This window comes from Meriones unguiculatus, chromosome 1 (genome assembly GCF_030254825.1).
Source record: "Meriones unguiculatus strain TT.TT164.6M chromosome 1, Bangor_MerUng_6.1, whole genome shotgun sequence".
In the NCBI taxonomy this organism is placed as follows: Eukaryota; Metazoa; Chordata; class Mammalia; order Rodentia; family Muridae; genus Meriones; species Meriones unguiculatus.
Window position 1 is genome coordinate 107,369,296 of NC_083349.1, and position 19,194 is coordinate 107,388,489.

The 19,194-nt window shown below is 40.5% G+C and overlaps 1 protein-coding gene and 3 non-coding genes across 4 annotated transcripts in view; all 4 read right to left on the reverse strand.

Moving 5' to 3' along the window:
* Positions 1–19,194, reverse strand: part of Wdr43 (WD repeat domain 43) — a 46,976-nt gene that overhangs the window by 19,864 nt on the left and 7,918 nt on the right. Inside the window, exons 3-10 of the mRNA XM_021647163.2 lie at positions 16,525–16,646; positions 11,836–11,956; positions 9,992–10,128; positions 8,611–8,713; positions 5,967–6,031; positions 3,987–4,158; positions 2,449–2,535; positions 1,483–1,614 (exon numbers count right to left, since the gene is read on the reverse strand). Of these exons, the coding sequence (XP_021502838.1) occupies positions 1,483–1,614; positions 2,449–2,535; positions 3,987–4,158; positions 5,967–6,031; positions 8,611–8,713; positions 9,992–10,128; positions 11,836–11,956; positions 16,525–16,646 (939 nt within the window). The remainder of the gene's footprint in view (positions 1–1,482; positions 1,615–2,448; positions 2,536–3,986; positions 4,159–5,966; positions 6,032–8,610; positions 8,714–9,991; positions 10,129–11,835; positions 11,957–16,524; positions 16,647–19,194) is intronic.
* LOC132651471 (small nucleolar RNA SNORD53/SNORD92) lies at positions 1,081–1,159 on the reverse strand. Its single transcript, XR_009589119.1, has one exon. It is a non-coding gene; the product is annotated as a small nucleolar RNA SNORD53/SNORD92 (small nucleolar RNA).
* Positions 1,921–1,998, reverse strand: LOC132651470 (small nucleolar RNA SNORD53/SNORD92). Its single transcript, XR_009589118.1, has one exon. It is a non-coding gene; the product is annotated as a small nucleolar RNA SNORD53/SNORD92 (small nucleolar RNA).
* On the reverse strand, positions 10,641–10,725 carry LOC132651474 (small nucleolar RNA SNORD53/SNORD92). Its single transcript, XR_009589121.1, has one exon. It is a non-coding gene; the product is annotated as a small nucleolar RNA SNORD53/SNORD92 (small nucleolar RNA).

Sequence of the window (19,194 nt, forward strand, 5' to 3'; positions counted from 1 at the left end):
GGGGGCTGCAAACAAGCTAAGATTCATGCCTCAGACACAGAAATACATTCTCATTACCACAGTAGGACTGTGGAAGAAATGTGACAAGAGCAGCAAACCAAGTTCCCACATGTTCCAAACCTAGGGAAAAAAACAAACAAAAAAAAAAAAAAAACTAACAGGCACACTGGCAACTGAAGAAATGGCTCAAAAGGTAAGAGCACTGGCTAGTCCCGAAGGATCACAGTTTGATTCCCACCACCCACATGGCAGCTCACAACTATCACTGTTAGTAACCACTGATAGTAACCAGTTCCAAGGAATCTGATGCCTTCCTCTGGCAACTACAGACACTGCATACACCCAGTACACAGACATACATGTAAACAAAATAACCATACACATAAAATTTTTAAATTAGTTTATCTTTTTCTTAATTTTTCTTAAAAAGACAAATACATAGCTGGGGCGTGGTGGCACAGACCTTTAATCACAGCACTGGGGGGGGGGGTTTCAGAGACAGGTGGGTCTCTGTGAGTTCAAGGCTACAAAGTATGTCCAGGACAGCTAAGACAGTTATACAGAGAAATACTGGCTTGGGGAGAAAAAAAAACGGGGGGGGGGGCCACATGACCCTCTTTAATGATATAAATCATGAGGCCCTCTCTGGGAAAATTAAAAAATAAAAGGACCTGGCATCTTCTAATGCAAAAGGAAAGAGCTACTATTACATTTAAGCTTTCCCTAACACAACTATCCCTTGGCATCAACTCAGATTTGTCAAGAATATAAAGTTGGGCTGGCAAGATGGCACAGGCAAGTAAGGGAGCCTGCCACCAAGACCACCTACCTGACTTTAATTCCCAAGGTGGAAAAAAAGAACAATTATGCCAGATTGCTCTCAACCTCCACATACATGTAACACATATATATACACACACACCATAGACAGGTGCTAACGCACTCAAACATCAATAATGTAATGTAATAAAAAAGTTTTATACCAAAAATGTAATAAACTTTTAAAAATGCTGAAGTTTACAGTCCTTGTAAGTGACTATGACCACCATTTTACACTAACTGGCATGAAACCAGCCAGGGTTGCTCAGACAGCCAAGAGAAAAGGAAGCATCATGGGAACTCAGCAGTATGCGAAACCCAATCAAAGTCATCACAGCAGACCCTGACTTAATCTATTGAATTTCATCTAGCCAGCTATTAAATGACAAAATCTGATTTTAGTTAAAAGACTGGAAATGAGTGAGGTGGCACACGCCTGTAATCCCAGCACTTGGGAGGCAGAGGCAGGCAGATCTCTGTGAGTTCAAGGTCAGCCTGGTCTACAAAGCTGTCCAGGACTGCCAAGACTACACAGAGAAACCCTGTCTTGAAAAACAAACAAACAAACAACAGGACTGGAAAAGGGCAGTAGGCTCTGCAAGCTTCAGAACAACAGTTGTCTTTACCTACTACACACTCTTCCAGTAAGCAAGTGGTTGTTACCTCATTGCTGCCTAATTTCCTCTTGTTCTCCACCTCACTGGGCTGCAAAGGTATAGTCTTTATTGGTGCATGATGTCCAGGAATCCCAGGCACCAGAACTTTTGCTTCAGAATTCATCACTGGTGTTTTCACCTGCCACACAGAGCATCAGGGTGTGAGAAAGGTGTAACTTAGCAAGCAGCTCTCCCAAGGCTTTTCTATCAGGCAGTGCAATACAATGTACTCACCACAACAGGAATTCAAGACAAACATTGAATGAATATTGGCAAACTTAAAATACTAGTTAAGAGCTCATGGATTTCAAGTATATACCATCTCATTAAGAGTATGAACAAAAAAAATAAAAAAAATAAAACCTACCAAATACGTAAGGCTGTGTGATTTTTAAAATGTTCAAGTTACACATCTGACAACCTCCAAAATGAAATTTCGCCAACCATGCTCAGACAGCCAAGAGAAAGGTGTCATCTCTGAAACTCAGCCAGACGCGAAACCATGTGGATATCATCATAGCATGAGTTGGCTTTACTCCCTATTTCATCACAAACAAGGTATCTACATGCCAAGAACAAGTTATACTCAACAAAAAGAATGGTAATGAACTCCAGTCCTATGGATATGTGTTATTAACACTCATTCCTGCGTAGTTCCCTGGCCAGATCATCACACCACACCAACAGCACGGAGGTGGAGTTTCACAACCCTCATGTCTAAAAAGTCTCCCATTTCTAAGACAAGAGCATCAAGAGGAAAACATTAGAGAGTAAAGAGGAGCCAGGTGTGGCAGTGCACACACCTGTCACCTCAGCACCCAAGAATCACGAGTTTCAATTGAGGGTAAATAGCAAAACTGTACCTTAAGAGACAGCAGAAAAAAACAACTGAAGTCAACCTAACATGGTACTATATATTCAACTCAATTTAACCAAATTACTATTCTTAACACCAAACTTATAATGTACTCACCTTGGTTATAGCAGTTTCTACTGTTGGAGCCCAGCAATTTGAAATGTCTCTCTCCAAACATATATGACTATCTTTGGAATTCAAAGCCTAGAAATGGTTTTTAAGGAGAGATGGGAGGAGGGAAGGAGAGAAAAGACTGTCAACCAAAGTAACATCCAATGATGTTAAAAAACAAATGACTGCATTTTCATAATGTACACTGCTTGAAAGTCACAATCATCACTTGGACCCATAGCAGCAGACATGTAAACTGAAAGCCCTGGTGTAATGTGTACTTCATTTCATTATTTATGGACAACTTGAATTTTTCATTTAAGTTTTAAAAGGCCACAGACCTCACAGAAAAAGGCATGGGGTCCAACATTTTTATAAATAAAAACCCAGACAAAACTCATGAGTCCTACCCTAAATTTCCCTAAGTAAGTTATTCTACAAGCAAAAGTGGGGCAGCACTGTGTACTGAAAGGTTGCCCTAAGAGGATCTGTATGTCCAGACATGACGCTCAAAGACAGGGAAGAAAAGAGCCACACACAAGTTATTTAAGTCCTAAGACTAGAGAGCTAATATCTGTAAAATCAAAACAGACAGATAACAAAGGCTGTTATCTGGAAGGGGCTTCCCATATAGCTAACAGATGAGTCTCCAGCTGCATCTTTTTTTTTCTTTTTTTATTTATGTATGTAATCAATTCTTTAAAGTATTTCCTGGAATCAACAAACACCACAAGCAGTACAGCCCCTTACACACTGATAGGCAGTCAGGGCTACCTAGCAAGAGCCTATGTCAGTGGTTCAGAGCTTGTCTAGAATGAATAAGGTTGAGTTTAATCCCTAACATTACAAAGAAGAAAACAGAATATTCTTTAATAAAGTCGAGAGCTTATTTGGCTCCCTAGGAGCCTTACTAGATAAAAGTATTATAAAACCAAACTTAAGCACTTACTGGACTTGACTAAGATCTGCAAATCTTTAAAGAAAATTCTAAAGTAAGAATGTCACCAGGCATGGTGATTTATGCTTTAATCCAGAGACATAGAGGCAGGTGATCTCTGTGAGTTCTAGACCGGCCTGGTCTACAAAGAGAATTCCAGGACAGCCAGAGCTACACAGAAAAACAAGTGTCTCGAACAAAAAAAACAGTAACAACAACAAAAAAAGGTCAAGGCATTTCCCATTTAGAGAACACAATGGGTGTCACCTCTAAGGGCTATTAGTAAGCAGTACATTTTATGTAATTCAGCAAATACTCATATTCATGCTGACCAAAAAAGAAAACAAAAACAAAAACCAACAAACAAAAAAAGCAAGTTACATATGTAGGAAACATCAAATTTCTAAGATCAAATACCAAAAGGAAAGGAGGGAGTGACACTCTGACACTCTGCTGGTGAAGAAAAATAAAAGAATTCTCACAAATTAAACAACCCACTGAAAGTTTTTTAAAGGAGAATGTTTATTTTCTCTGAAGTATTCCATAAGGAGCCAAAATGCCCCCTTTTAAAATCTGAACTGTTGTATTCAAAGTAGCACCTACTTACCACTCGCTCAATGGTAGGATGAAACCAACTGCCATACACCAGCAATAAGGACGTTTTGTCTAAGCAAAAGCTGGCTGCTAGAATAGGAATGGGTTTTGGTGTTGATTTCTTGCCCTTTCCTGGTGTTGCTATCTGAATTGTACAATTTGAAGTCAAAGGCTTCTTGCAATGTCTAGGAACAAAGAGAAAGTAAGATTAGAGAATCAAGTCACAAAACAAGACCCCTCTCCTCGTATCTATGGTACCATCACAAGTGCCCACAAAGACAAGTCTAATACCAGCCTTCCAACTCTTACGGCCCTGAATGTCAGGCCTTTCCCAGACAGTCCCATTCCCATTACTCTCAACTTTCAAAGCCTCACCACAACCTCTGGTGTGCAGTTAAGATCACCCGGGTCTTCTCCATGGGCACTGCCCTAAGTGGCAGCTGTTTCACAACCACATTGTTTATACAATTATGATTTTGCTCTCCACTGACACTTTTAAGATATCAATCCCTCCTTTCACCCCAAAAACCGTTTTTATTTAAACTGTATGTATGCAAAAAATATTTCCTGGAATCAACAAATACCTGAAATTCCAGCACCCAGAAAGCACAAGCAATTGATAGGCAGCCAGGGCTACCTAGCAAGAGCCTGTGTCAGTAGTATGAATGGTCTAGTATGAATGGTATTGTCTCCAATGCCAGCTACTTCTCCATCATGAGGCCATCTTCTGAATCACAGGCACATTTCTTCAAGAAAGTTCACTGGCTCACCACCATCACTTCCCAACTCATGACTTTTTTTCTGAGATTTCATATCCAGTACTCAAGTTGCAGATAATTCTGAAACTCTGGTCTTCTGGTTCTCGACGCAGGCACTTTACTGCATCCCAATCACACAATTTTCTCGCTTATTCCCAGTGAGCTCAGTTTTCATCTCAATTTTAAGCATTACTTTATGCTACCTTTTCAACTCCCTTCCTAGTATCCTGACTCCACAAGGGTCTCTAATACCCAGGACTGTGCACCTCTTTTGTCCTTTATCTCGCTTTAAACCATTTTCAACAGCCTGGACAGAATGACTTTAATGAACCTTTAGATAATGAATCATCTGCCAGAAACACTTCAGTGGGGGTTAGAGATGACTTAGTGGTCAAGAGAACTGACTACTCTTTCAGGACTCAGGTTTTATTCCAGTACCCACATGGCAACTCAAAAGTTCCAGGGGATCCAGCACCTTCTTCTGCCCTCCTTGTACACCAGGCAAGTAAGTGATATACACTGAGGCAAACACCCATATACATAAAATAATTAAAACAAACAACAAAACTTCAATAGTCTGCCTGTGCCAAAGAGAAATATGAAAATCCTCACCAGGCATAATCACAAACTGGGAAAGCACATGCTACTGTGTAAAGTGCTACACATGGAAATGTTAATATTCTCTTAGAGAGTTAAATGGAAGGAGACTCAAAATTCCTGGTTTTCCTCCCCCTTCTTAGTATGCTAGAAACAAAGCCCTGATTGTACATCCTAGCCAAAAGCGTGACACAGCTATATCGTTGCCTTCCAAATGTTTATAGTAAGTGCATGCTTCTTTCCTAACTCTACCTACATTTACGGTATCAGGAGAACAGCACAGGGACACTTCACTTAGTTACATACACACAGACAAAGACAGATAAACCACCGTGGAAGACTAAACGAGGCACCACCCAAGCCCACCAGCAAGTCTCTGAGTAGCCTTCTCTCCAAATTTTTATTATTATCAACATTCACTATACATATGTCATAAAAAGCCACTCTCCTAATCACAAAGGCATGACATGGCTTATGATCCCAAAAACTTGAGTTCACATACTCATGTGGATAAGCAATCGAGTGCTTTTCACAGTAAACTATGGAATAAGCAGGAATACAATACAAAGAATGAGGTGAGATTATAATGAGAAGAAACACAGGAACAAGCATTTCTGATTTAAAAACTTTCTACTTACCCATTTAATATGTGCTCAAAAAGATGGACTTGACCATCTCTGCAAACAACAGCTAACTTGACAGGCTAAAAGAAAAACATGGCTGATTAATTCTAGTCAATTATATACCCAGTCTTCATTTTTGCTCTTGCCCCACCTTCAAAGTAACTAGAACAATAAAAACAACAGCACATTAAAAATCATTACTTAAAATCAGCTGATGGCTCAGCCAACAGCAAAGACACTTGTCATGAAGGATAGCAACCTCAGTTTCACCACCCAGAAGCCAAATAAAATGGAGAACTGACTACAAAATTGTCCTCTGACCACACATACTCAGACAAACAAACACACTTGGAGGTTGAGGGGCAGCCTTGGACATGCCCGAATTATGTAGACCAGGGTGGCCTTGAACTCAGAGATCTACCTGCCTCCGCCTCCAGAGTGCTGAGATTAAAAGGGTGCATCACCATGCGGGGCTTCGCACACACAATTTTTCTTAACGAAATCTGTGTTATCTGACAAAATAATTATTGTTCTTATCAAGATTGTAAAGTAATGTTTAGGCCAAGAAGGAGCCAAAGGCACAATGCAGCCTCCAAGGTAAACAAAAAAGAGAATGTCTGAATGGCCTGGAATGGCAAGACTGATGAAAACACCACTTTCCATCCATGAAGGAAGAAGAGGGGAACATGTCTTGATTCTGTTTGTCAGCTCCTACAGGCTCATGGTCTGGGGATGCCAAACCATTATATTTTTGCTATCAGCTTCCTGTGGCAAGGACTAGACTCAAGTTCTGAAACTTCTTGAGGAAAACTTTCTTAGCACTTATCACTTCCAATATCTTGCTATTTGTTTTCTAAGTTGGGGCTGGAGAGATGGCTCAGAGGTTAAGAGCACTGGCTGTTATTCCAAAGATCCTGAGTTTAATTCCCAGAAACCACCTGGTGGCTCACAACCATCTATGATGAGATCTGGTGCCCTCTTCTGGCCTGCAGGCACTCATGCAGGCAGAATACCGTATAAATAATAAATAAATTGTATTCTAAGTTATGTCTGGTGTGAGAATTCAAACACTGGACAACACTCTAGGAAACACTAAAATATAGGCAGTGTGGCATCAAGAGAGCCTGGAAAGACCTTGGAAAGGAAGGATGCTCCTTAAGAAATGCTAATTCTCTTTGAAGATCAGAATCAGTCACCAGAGGAAAGACCACCCCACATTACCACATTTAATATTTCCCTTTCCACAAGCCCTAACAGATATTAACACCTAACCCCAACTACTGGTAACTAAGCAGGGTTGTCTAAAAGAATCAAGGTTTTGTTTAGGAGTTTATGTTTAATTAATAATTACTAGTTAAAACTTATGTCGCAAATAAGACTTTAGTTTATTGACCCATTATTCACTTTAATATGTTAATGCTTTTAAAGAGCCTGTGAGGGAGCTAGGGAGGAGGCTTAGTCAGCTAAGTGCTTGTCACACAAGATTAAGTATATGAGTTCAGTCCTAGCACCTACATAAAGGCAAGGCATTTGTGGTGTGTGCTTTGTAATCCCAGGACTAGAGAGACAGAGCAAAAAAGGAAGGCCCGTGGCTCACTGGCAGTCAGCCAGCTAACCTAATTACCCAGCTTACATTTGCTGTTGCTCATTAACATCCACATTGAGATTACTAAAATAGCACTAAGGTGAGGTAGAGGGGTGGGCTAGGCAGAGTTCAGGTGGTAGAGTGCTTGCTAGAATGAATGGAGCCCTGTGTTTAACCCTAGGCCTCAGAAAGCAGACATGAAGTATTTATCTGAAGTACTGGCACACGGAAGTAGATGTCCAAGATCATCATTGATGGCTACACAGTGAGTTGAAGGGCAGCCTGAAATATGAGACCCTTCCTCAAGAAAAACAAAAATTAAAACGCAATAAAGATGATGATGATGATTTAATTGGGCACACTTTAATAGGTACATGCCTATAATCCTAGAGCTCAGGAGACTGAAGCAAGAGATTTCCATAAGTTCAAGGCAGCCTGCAATACATAGTAATTATCAGACTAAGCAGGGGCTGTATCTCAGGGCTGGGGCAATGACTCAAAAAGAGAAAGCAGAAGACCTGAATTAAAATCCCTAGAATTTACATTAAAAAAAAAATATCAGGCATGATCACATGCATACAAGTAACCCCAGCACTGGCGTGAGAAGGGAGGAAACAGGAGGATCCCAGTAGCTTGCTCACCACCACCATCCTAGTTCCAAGCTCAGTGGGAAGCTCCACCTCCAAAGACTAAGTAAGGAAGAGAAACAGCAGGACACCCAATGCCCTCATGTGGTTTCCACATGTATGGGGGCAGGTAACTGCACAGACACACAAGCACCTATACCATATACAGACATACACAAATGTCTTTAAAAAGTACCTTAAAGAAAAAAGCATTATGTGTGGTATGCACGTATGTGGGGACCGAAGGCGTTGGTTCTCTTCAATCGCTCTCCCGTTCATTTAAGGCAGGGTCTCTTGTCAAATCTCTGCTTCCCAAATGCTAAGACTACAGAGAGCTACCACACCGGTACAGCTTTGGCACTGTTTCTGGGGATCCTGCATAGCCTTCTCTTCATTCACTTAACTTTTGTAGTACCTAAAATCAATTCTCACACATCAAGCCACTCACCTCTTCTTTGTTTTCTGACAAAGTCAAGTCAATATAAACTGGTTCATCTGTAACTGTAAAAGACATCACTGCATTCTTCTCTTTGTTTTCTGATCGGACCTGCCTAGAAAGCAAAACCAGTCATTAGTATGACAGATTTGCCCAAGAACTACAAGTCCATGTACACGCCTGCTGTCCTCAAAACCAGAAGAAACAGAGGACAGGGTTCCCTGGAACTAGAGCTGCAAACTGGTAACTGGCAAACTGCAAACTGGTGCAAGCGCACCAGGCAGTACTGACTGTTGAGACATCACTCCAGCCCATTAAAGACTTTATCATCTAAATGTGTGTCTGTGTTTGTGTCATACCAACTGTTTTTAAGTTTGTATTTATAAAACAAATACATAGTGTATTTGCATGTGGTTTCTCTGCATTGCCCTGTTTTGGAACTTACTCTAGACCATGCCTGCCTCTTCCTCCAGAGTGCTGGGATTAAAAGCCTTGCACCACCATTGCCTGGCTGCCACAACACAGGCAGGCCCTTATAATCTACACTATCTCCCAAGACTCAGTCTGTATGCTTTAAGCTTTACATCAATAGAACTAGGTACAAATTAAATGATAACAATTAAGTTAACATGTGATTTAAAAGTATGCTTTTGGGGCTGGAGTGATGGCTCCGTGTTAATAGCTTGTTGCTCTTCCAGAGATCACGGGTTAATTTGAAACACCCACGTGGTGTTGTCTAAAGGTACTTTGCAAGGAGATCTGACACCCTCTTCTGGCCTCCGAGGGTGCTAGGTGCACAGGTGGTGCACAGACCTAATGTAGGCAAAACACCCATACACATAAAATAAAACATTAGAAAGAAAAATATGCTTGGCTAGAGATGGCTTAGCAATTAAGAGCACTGGTTGGTCTTCCAGAGGACCCAGGTTCAATTCCCACCACCTACATGGCAGTCTTTAACTCCATTTCCAGGATATAACACCCTCACACAGACATATATGCTGGCAAAACACCAATGCCCATAAAATTTAAAAAAGAAAAAAGCATTGAAAAAAAAAGTGCTTCAAATTTAGTCCTAACTATTGAGATTATTTCCTACTAAACAATCTTACATTTGAGTCTAGAAGAAAATCAACAGTTAATATGCATCAAATGTACAAACACTTTAACTTAAAAATGTACTTACAAAAATTACATAATTATTATTTTTTAATGCTGGAATTATATGAAAAGCATGCTTAAATTCTGAATAAGATCCATTCTAACTCACTTATTCTAGCTAAATATAAGACCAACAATTAATACAATAAGTCAAACTTATCATTTAAATTGATCCCATAAGTTGTGACAGATTCTTAAAAAGCTGTCTCCCCAATCCAAAATAGCTACGTACCAGACATTAAGTAACCGGTCATGTACTGCTCCAGATAAGAAATAAAGACCTGTAATCCCATCAAAAGGCTGGCTCTCATTAGGTCTGATGGTAGTGAACCTAAGTGATGAAATAGGTGTCGCATGTCCTGTAAAGTGCTAGAGAAAGAGAAATCTCGTTTAGGGAGACAAACTCCAAACAGTGCAAAGTTAAGTCTGTATGCATAAGTAACCGTGGCACCCACAGTACATAAACAGTTAAAATTCAACCCAAGCAAGTCTGCTTGTCTACATCATATAGACAAAGTTTACAGTCCTTTCCCTTAAAAAAAAAAAAAAAAAAAAAGAAAAGAAAAGAAAGAAAACACTTGGACATTAGAACGAAATTAAAATGCTTTTTCCATCACCCTATCCCATAAACCACTTTCTCTCACTTCTGAATTTAAGACTTGCTTAATTTTATCCCTTTTCCTCTTGTTTTTGTTGGCCTGCCTCTCCCCATCCTGACCCTTTTTTTGGTTTTTTGTTTATTTGTTTTTTAAAGAGACAAGATCTTGCTATGTAAGTCATGCTGTCCTAGAACTATGCAGCCCAGGCTGGCCTCAACCTCCTAAGTATGGGACTACAGGCACGCAGCACCATTCTGGACTCCACTCCACCATTTCTAAAGGGTGCTCAGACACAGCCAAGGAATTGTAGGTCCTCATGTTACTCTCAGTGAGTCGAAACCACAATTTTAAGGCATCATCACAGCACCGTAAATTCAATACCCCTGAGCATAACTTATTTAAACTCCTGATAACAATCTCTACAAAATGCTGATTATACACTTAAAAAAAACCACAACTATAATCATTGCATAATAGTTTTTTAATTCAAATTCCAGTTGTTTTACTCATTTAAAATGTAAATGAACATGACTAAACTAGTATCAAAAAATCAAATTTGAAAAATGGTTTTCTATTAATTAACTTATTTGTAAAAACATTTTATGTGTATGGTGCTTTCCCTGCATGTATGTCTGTACCAGGTGCACAAAAACAGCCAGAAGGGGGTGTCAGAGCCCCTAGAAGCACAACCTAGGTCCTCTGGAAGAGCAGCAAGTGTTCTCAATCTCAAAGGCAACTCTCTAATCCTAATTCTATTATTTAAACAAACTACTTGACAACTGGTAATTTTTTTTTTCTTTTGAAAAGCCCAGGCTGGCCTTGCTATAAATTTAGCCAAGGATGACCTGAGAGTTCTGGTCCTCCTACCTCTGCTTTCTTTGTGCATATTCGTGCGGGTATGCATTACCACATACAGTTTACTTAGTGCTAGGGACTGAATCCCAGGGCTTCATGTATGCTAGGCAAGAACTCTACCAACTGAGCCAAAATTTCAGCCCTGTTAATTCAGTTTAGTCTATCTACAAACAAAGAACCTGAGTTTTTCTTAGTTTATTGAAACTGAATTTTATCTGTTTCTAAATGTAAACACTCCTACCTCCACCTCTCAAAGCACACTACCACCCTTCAGTAAGTATCCGTTCTGTGTATGTGGTGCTGTGGTGATGGGACTGAACCCAAAGCCTTACTCATGTGAGGTAAGCCTTCTACTAGGATCCATATTCCTTTTTTTTTTTTTTTCTTTTTTTGCAGGGGGAAGGAGGGGCATTTCAAGACAGGGTTCTTTGTAGCTTTGGCTGTCCTGGAACTCATCTGTAGAACAGGCTGGCTTCTAACTCAGAGATTCTCTTACCTCTATTTCCCAAGTGCTAGGATTAAAGGCATGTACCATTGTCTGGCCTATTAGAATCCATATTATTATGACTTTCACTTCTATGCACCTGCTCTGTAATTTTTATAAACAGTGTGATGAACTCACTCTGTAGACTTCTTTGGTCTCCAAAACCCATAGTTTGATTGTTCGACCAGCTGAAAGTAACATCTTTCCATCTGGGCTGATACACAGAGAACTGACGCTGCTATTGTCTCCTTTCCATTTGCTGAATTGTGGGAGAGAACCAAAACATCACAATAAACGAGGGAAAATTATTCAGAGCAGAAAATATCAAAAACAAGTAAAACATTAAAAATACTACTTAAGATCCTGTGCCAAGTACATTCATTCTCTACAACCTTACATTAGGTTAGTAACCCCAGACATACCACGAAGGTAAAGCCTCCCTGACAAGGTCAGACCTCTCTTTGCAAACAGAGTATAAAAATCCCCTGACATATCAGGAAATGGGAGGACAAATGCTGTAAGAACATAATACAGGGAGCTGGGAATTCTGTGACCATGAGGTAGGCTGTCTTAATGCCCAGGAAACATGCTGGTTGAACTTCCATAAGTTGATCCTCTGGCAGACTGGTCTTTAATCCCCTTAGCAACACCTGGTCTCTCCGCAGTCCCAAAGGCTATTTCTATCCTAGATCTACATGGAAGAAGTCCTAGAAGAATGAGTCTAATCTTCTGTACATAGTGATGCTGTGATAAACAATGGGGAACCGGAGTAATATTTAGAATGTAGTAATAGCTCAGCTCCTTTGTATTAGTAAGAACTCAAAATTAAAACAAAGGATATAAACAGTCAATTTGTAAGACAAATACTGCTGAAAAGCCAAAAACGCCTGAACTCGCTAGGGACCAAGTTTTCAGTTTCTTATCAATTTCTATCATTTAAAGGCTCTTTTAGTTGTCACCAAGTTGATACATATTCAAAAGACATGATGCAAAGGATGAGGAGACAGCTTTAGCAAATAAACTGCTTACCCCGAGAGCATCAAGACCTTAGTTTAATCCCCAGTATCCACATTAAAAAAAAAAAAAAAAAAAAACTATAATATAAATTATAATTAAAAGGAACAACACTGGAAAGTCTAAGGCAAAAGGGACTTTGGAGCTTGTTGATCAACCAATCTAGCCAAATAGACAAGTTCCAGGTCCCTTGAGACCCTGTCTCAAAAAAATACAGAACAGAAAAGATGATGGATACCTGAAGAGACTCTGAAATTGACCCCTGGCCTCCACATGCATACTCCTCACACTGCCGAGAAACCTGAGAAGCTTCCCGAGTCTGTCCTCATGTGTAGAGGATAATACCAACTTCCACCCCTACTAACAACCACACCCAAAGAAACTGTTAACTTTTTGTTGTTGTTTTGGTTTTTTGAGACAAGTGTTTCTCTGTGTAGCCAGCTTGGGCTACAGAAAATCACATCTCCAGCTGTACAGGCATGGAAGCATGTCAGCACACACCCCACACAAGCACAAGAGATACCAGGGCCTACCAGATGACTTGGTGGCCTACAAGATGGCTCATCTGGGAAAGTGCAAGCTGTCATGCCTAAGAGCCTGAATTCAAACCCCAGGCCCACATGATGGAATGAAAGAGAAGATCAATTCCCAAAATTTATCTTCTATCCTCTACACACAAGCCATAATGCATACGCACATACACATGAATAAACAATTTTTAAAAGAAAAGACAAGAATCTTGAGGGTTGAAGAGACAGCTCTGGAGAGATGGCTCAGCAGTTAAGAGCATTGGCTGCTCTTTCATAGGACCCAGGTTCAATTCCCAGCACCCACATGGTAGCTCACACGTGTCTTTAACTCCAGTTCCAGAGGATCCAATACCCTCATAGACATATATACAGGCAAAATACCTATGCACATGAAATAAAGTAATTTTTTTAAATGTGAGGCAGGAGTGATGGCTCAATGGATAAGAGCACTGTCTGCTCTTCCAGAGGTACTGAGTTAAATCCCCAGCAACCACATGGTAGCTCACAACCATCAATCCTGGAATTTGATGCTATCTTCTGGCATGTAGGCGTACATGCAGATAGAGCACTCATCCATTAAATAAATAAAATCTAAAAAAAAAAGTGTACTACCCTTGCAGAAGACCTGAGTTCAGGTCTTGACACACAGATTGCAACAACTCATAACTAATCTCCAGGTCTTCTGGTCTTGGGCCCTCATATACACATATTAACACAAATACATAATTAAAGCTTTAAAAAAAAAAAAAATCAACGTTTTATAAAGAAAAGAGTCCTGGTATAAAATTATTCCTAATGCTCTTGTTCCACAAATCAATCAACTGTGAGGACAGAATTTTTTTTTTAAGTTTAATTTTTACTTTATGTATTGGTGTAAGGAACTAGAGTTACAGAGAGTTGCAAGCTACTACATGGGTGCTGGGAATTGAACCCAAGTCCTAGCAGACAATGCTCTCAACCACTGAGCTACCTCTCCAGCCCCATGAGAAGAGAATTAAAGACAGTGACTAGCAAGCAAAATCACAGCACACACATGCACACTTCTTTCATAGAAATCTATGAAGTAACATGTCCAAAAGGAAAGGGAAATAGGACTGGGGAACAGGCTCCATTTAACAAAGAACACTTCCTGCAGAACTCAGGCTGGAAGTTGTTCTGCAGACTAAAGTTATTGAAGTCCTCTGGGACACACATAAAACTGATTACAGGATGTGTTTACATGTACCTAAGTTACACTACTCCAAGAAAATAAAACAAGTACACGAGACCAAGCAAAACTTTCAGCAAAGAAATATAAATATAAACCTAGAATTCCACAAGCCTCTGCTGTAACAATAAGTGGTCATATTGTTTATGACACACTAATGGAAGGGGAGAGAAAAAGAATAATCCTAACACTTCACAGCACAAACTGGTACATAATATTTATAATGGGAGGAAGATACAAATTAGCAGTGGTTAAGAACACTGCAGATAAAGCTGGAAACTCAATTACTTTATTATAGCATAGTTCAGTAGGAAAGCAGTCAGGTTTTCATCTAACCTATTTCTTAACTTTGCAGCAGGAACACATGCAGGCTCATGAAGTTATGATTAAGTACACTGCTATGTCTAACATGCTAAACCACTTCTATATGAATGACCATGGACTCTCACCCAGAGTGCTTGGACACTGCAAGGCCCACTCCAGACCACTGTCAAGACTCTCTCCAGGTGTTTCTGGCCAGTCACCAGCACAGTAAGTGTGACCAGCAGTAAGTGCGGTGCAAACACTGGCAAGCTCACCTGCACCTCCAGCCCCAAACCCTTCCTTAGATGTTAAACCCTCCTTGTGATCATGTATGCAAAGTCTGTCTTTCACTTCAAATTGTATGAAAGCTCCCAAACCACTTCTCTTTTCAGACCATAATGCCTCTAACTAAAGGATATCTTAAAATATATTTTACTTTTTACAAGTTAGTCACTTTATATCCCTACTGTAGCCCCGCCCTCACCTCTTCCCAGTCCTACTCTCCCTCCTTCTTGACCCCCATCCCGCTCCCCTAGTCCTCTAAAGGGGAGGTCCTCCTCCCTTACTATCTGACCCTAACCTATCAAGTCTCATCAGGACTGCCTGGATCCCCTTCCTCTGTAGGCTGGCAAGGTCGTCCCACCAGAGGGAAGTGATCAAACTGAGTTCATATCAGAAACTGCCCTTGCTCCCCTTACTCAGGCACCCATATAGAGACTGAGCTGCCCATGGGCTACATCTGAGCAGGAGGTCTAGGTCCTCTCTATGCATGTTCCTTGGTTGATATACAGGGAACCCTGGGCCCAGATATTTTAATTTGGTTGGTCTCCTTGTGGGGCTCCTATCCCTTTCATGTCCTTCTATAACCACCCCCTTCTTCCATAAGATTCCCTGCACTCTGCCTGAAGTTTGGCTGCCTATACACACTTATAAACAGATATTAGCCATAAAATATAAGATAAACATACTAAAATCTATAGACCTAAAGAAGCTAAACAAGGAGGACCCTAGGGAAGAAGCTTAATCCTCACTCAGAAGGCAAACAGGATAGACACCACAGAGGTGGAAGAGGGAACAGGACAGGAGCCTACCATAGATGACCGCAGAAAGTCTCCACCCAACAGGGGATAAAGGGTATTTTTATCCTCTACCATCTATTATCCACTAGTACACCCACCTCTAAATCAATTTACTCACTACCAAGTTAATCTTTTACTTTCCTATCCCCTGGCCTTTGCTCTGACCATATCTCTACCTTCCTTTGCCCATTCTTAAAAGGGCTTTTCCATCTTTCCCTATCCAAACCTATCTATGCAGGGTCTACCAGCCCTTTCCAACTCCACCTTGTGAATCTGACAAATAACCTCATGCCAACTATAAAATTTCTTGTACATTTGTTTTCTTACTTTATGCCATTTTGCTGCTTTCCCTCTACCTCATTCTCCTTAATCTCCTCTATTTTGCTTTTATGTAGTAAAATCTTGAATGCTGGGGCTAGAGAGATGGCTCAGTGGTTAAGAGCACTGTCTGCATTTCCTAAAGTCCTGGGTTCAATTCCCAGCACCCACATGGCAGCTCACAACTGTCTGTAACTCCAGTTCCAAGGGATTTGACACCTTCATGCTAATGCACATAAAATAAAAATCTTGACTGCCTAATTTGCCTAAAAGTCCCTAGAGAACCACCTACATAACTTTATGAACGCATGTATTCCCTCTAGTATCCCAAAAGATGCTGGGCCAACCTCCACTCCCAGGCATCGGAGGTACTCACCACTTTACTTTGCATGTCTGTATACTCCACTCCACAATATACTTATCATCTGAACAACTATATATGCAGTCATTGTCTTGATGCCACTGTATGCAATTGACTCTGTTTTCATGCCCACCACTCTACAGATTTAAAAAAAAAAGAAACAAAGTCTTACATAATAGTATGAATCCAGAATTACCAAACAATTACCCAAAACCTTAGTCCTTAACTACATCTTATCCATTTTAGTATTCCAACATCAAAAATGAGACAAACCAGCTAGAGCTTAAAATGTAAATTTTCTGTTCCTCTGTAGAAAAAAAACCTACTTCTGCATCCTCAAAGGGTACTAGACTAAATGTCATTCACTTTTGACAGAAATGACAGCACAAGATGTGAGCCTACCATACTTGAAAGAACTACTGGACTCAAACCATGGATCCAAAAATCAACTTCTTTATGAAACAAGGACTGGTCTCCAACTTGTTATGAAGATGGAGATAGCCTTGAACTTACAGTAATCCTCCTGCCTCTGTCTGCCAAACATCTGAATCACAGACATGCACCAGTGTCCAGCTGAAATCAACTTTTAAGGTAGTTAGTTGAAAAAAATACACACACACAAAATAAAAATCTGTCAACCAGGATGGCGCTGGCTTCTAACCATAGCATAGAAGTACTGAGGAGTTTGAGGCCTGCCTGAACTACCCAGTAGTGTGCTACCTCAAAAGGAGGAGGGGAGCTTTTTTTCAATAAAGAAATCAGTGTTTCTTCAGTTAGACCCTGTTTGTGTAACACAGATGAAAACATATTCTGTCAACAATGCTTTTATCTTTTTTAGTTTCCAACCATAGAGGTAGAGCCCACTTGGAGAGGAATAACACATTCTGACATATGCCAAAATTTTGTCATCTTTATAATCTTTAATGTAGACAATTTTGGTGGTATGTGTGTATATTCATGCTGGGAAATTGTATGTGTGTGCCAGCACATTCATCTGAGTGCTGGCCAGAGGACAATGTCAGCTGACATTCCTCAGAAATTGTTACTTTTTAAAATTTTATTTTGAGACAGGGTCTTTTCCTTGCCTGAAGCTTGCCACGAAGGCGAAGCTATCTTGCCATTCAGCCCCAAAGAGCTATGTGTCTCTGCCTTCCCAGTACTGGGATAGCATACTCCACCATGCCTAACCTTTTTAAATTTCACGTTGGTCCTGGAGACTAAATCCAGGGCCTTCTACTGCAAGGCAGGCATCATACCAACTAAGCTATCTCCCAGCCCTATGTAGACAATTTCTAAAAGCAGCTTTAAAGCCAGATCATTTTTCAAGTTTCATATGTATACACACACACACACACACACACACACACACATATATGAGCATGTATTTGTCTGCATATGCACAGAGAGGCCTTTGGAAACAGACAGAGGAAAACCAGACATTTTTCATCCACCAAACTCTGGGGATTTTTCTTGTTGCTGTTTGCATGGGCTTTTCAGGGTGGCAATGCAATAATGCTACTGAAACACAGGGATTATCCTCTCACTAGTGATGGTGACAAATGAGGAAGACTTCCAGAAATCATTATTAATTCTAAAACCCTGACTTACACCACTTATAAGTTCAAGGAACGACATTTGGGGGGGGAGGGGTCCATTCTTTCGCAATAGAAAAACTGAAAACTACCAAATGGTCAATTATATACTGAAGGGACTATCCAATTTAACACAAACTTGGGACAGTCATTAGAAAAATTTCAACTAATTTTAGATTAGATGAAAACTGCTTATAACAATAAACACGAAAATCAGAATACTATTAATGACCACATGAACTATTTTTTTCAGTCTATGTATTAAGCATAAAAATACACAAAATAAAAAAAATACACAAACTAATAAATGGAAAGCTCTCTTGGTGACAGATTCATTACTTTTTCCATTTTAAACTTTGTATCATTCCAAATTTTCTATGGTTGTTTAAAATGAAAAAATCTGATGTCTTGTTCTTTCACACGGTAAGCGTTCCTCTATACAGACATCTGTCTGGTGAATGAAAGCACACTGTAACATAGCCTGAAACCAATTACGCCAGGAAAGTGACTGTCTTCCAGTGGCCGACCCACACTTCTACAGTGTCTGAGACACTGGTCTGGGACTCTGCAACACCCAGGTCTGCTGTGCCAGCTGGATCCACTGCCAATATGTTTTGCGAGAAGACATGGCTGGAGGGAAAGACAGGACCTTATTTCCCCTGGCCTCTTGTTTGCATCACCTCAATTGTTGGCTTCTTCACCCGTGGCAGTACAAACTGCCAACAGGCAATCTTCCTAACCCAAGAGAAACCAGTGTCATCCCTCCCTTCAGCCATTAGGGGAACAGTCTCTGAAATGTGTGTCCCAGGCCCAGAGTCCACAGAGGACAGTAGTGCGAGCAAAGTCAACTACTTTGGTCTCCGCTTCAGCTGCAACTCCAAGTGCCTGCCGCCCTTGTGCCCTCTAAGAGGAGGAGGAGTCTTCCTGAAGCTGCCGTCTGTGCTGACTTGCAAGCCCCTGATCTCCTTTGACTTGTCAGAGCCCTCTGTACTCTGACTCATGTAAGTGTGCATTACCTACAGAGCTCTGAAAGAATACTATGTAGATGTTTCAATGCAATGGGATGGGCAACTGCTCTTACATACAGCGCTCA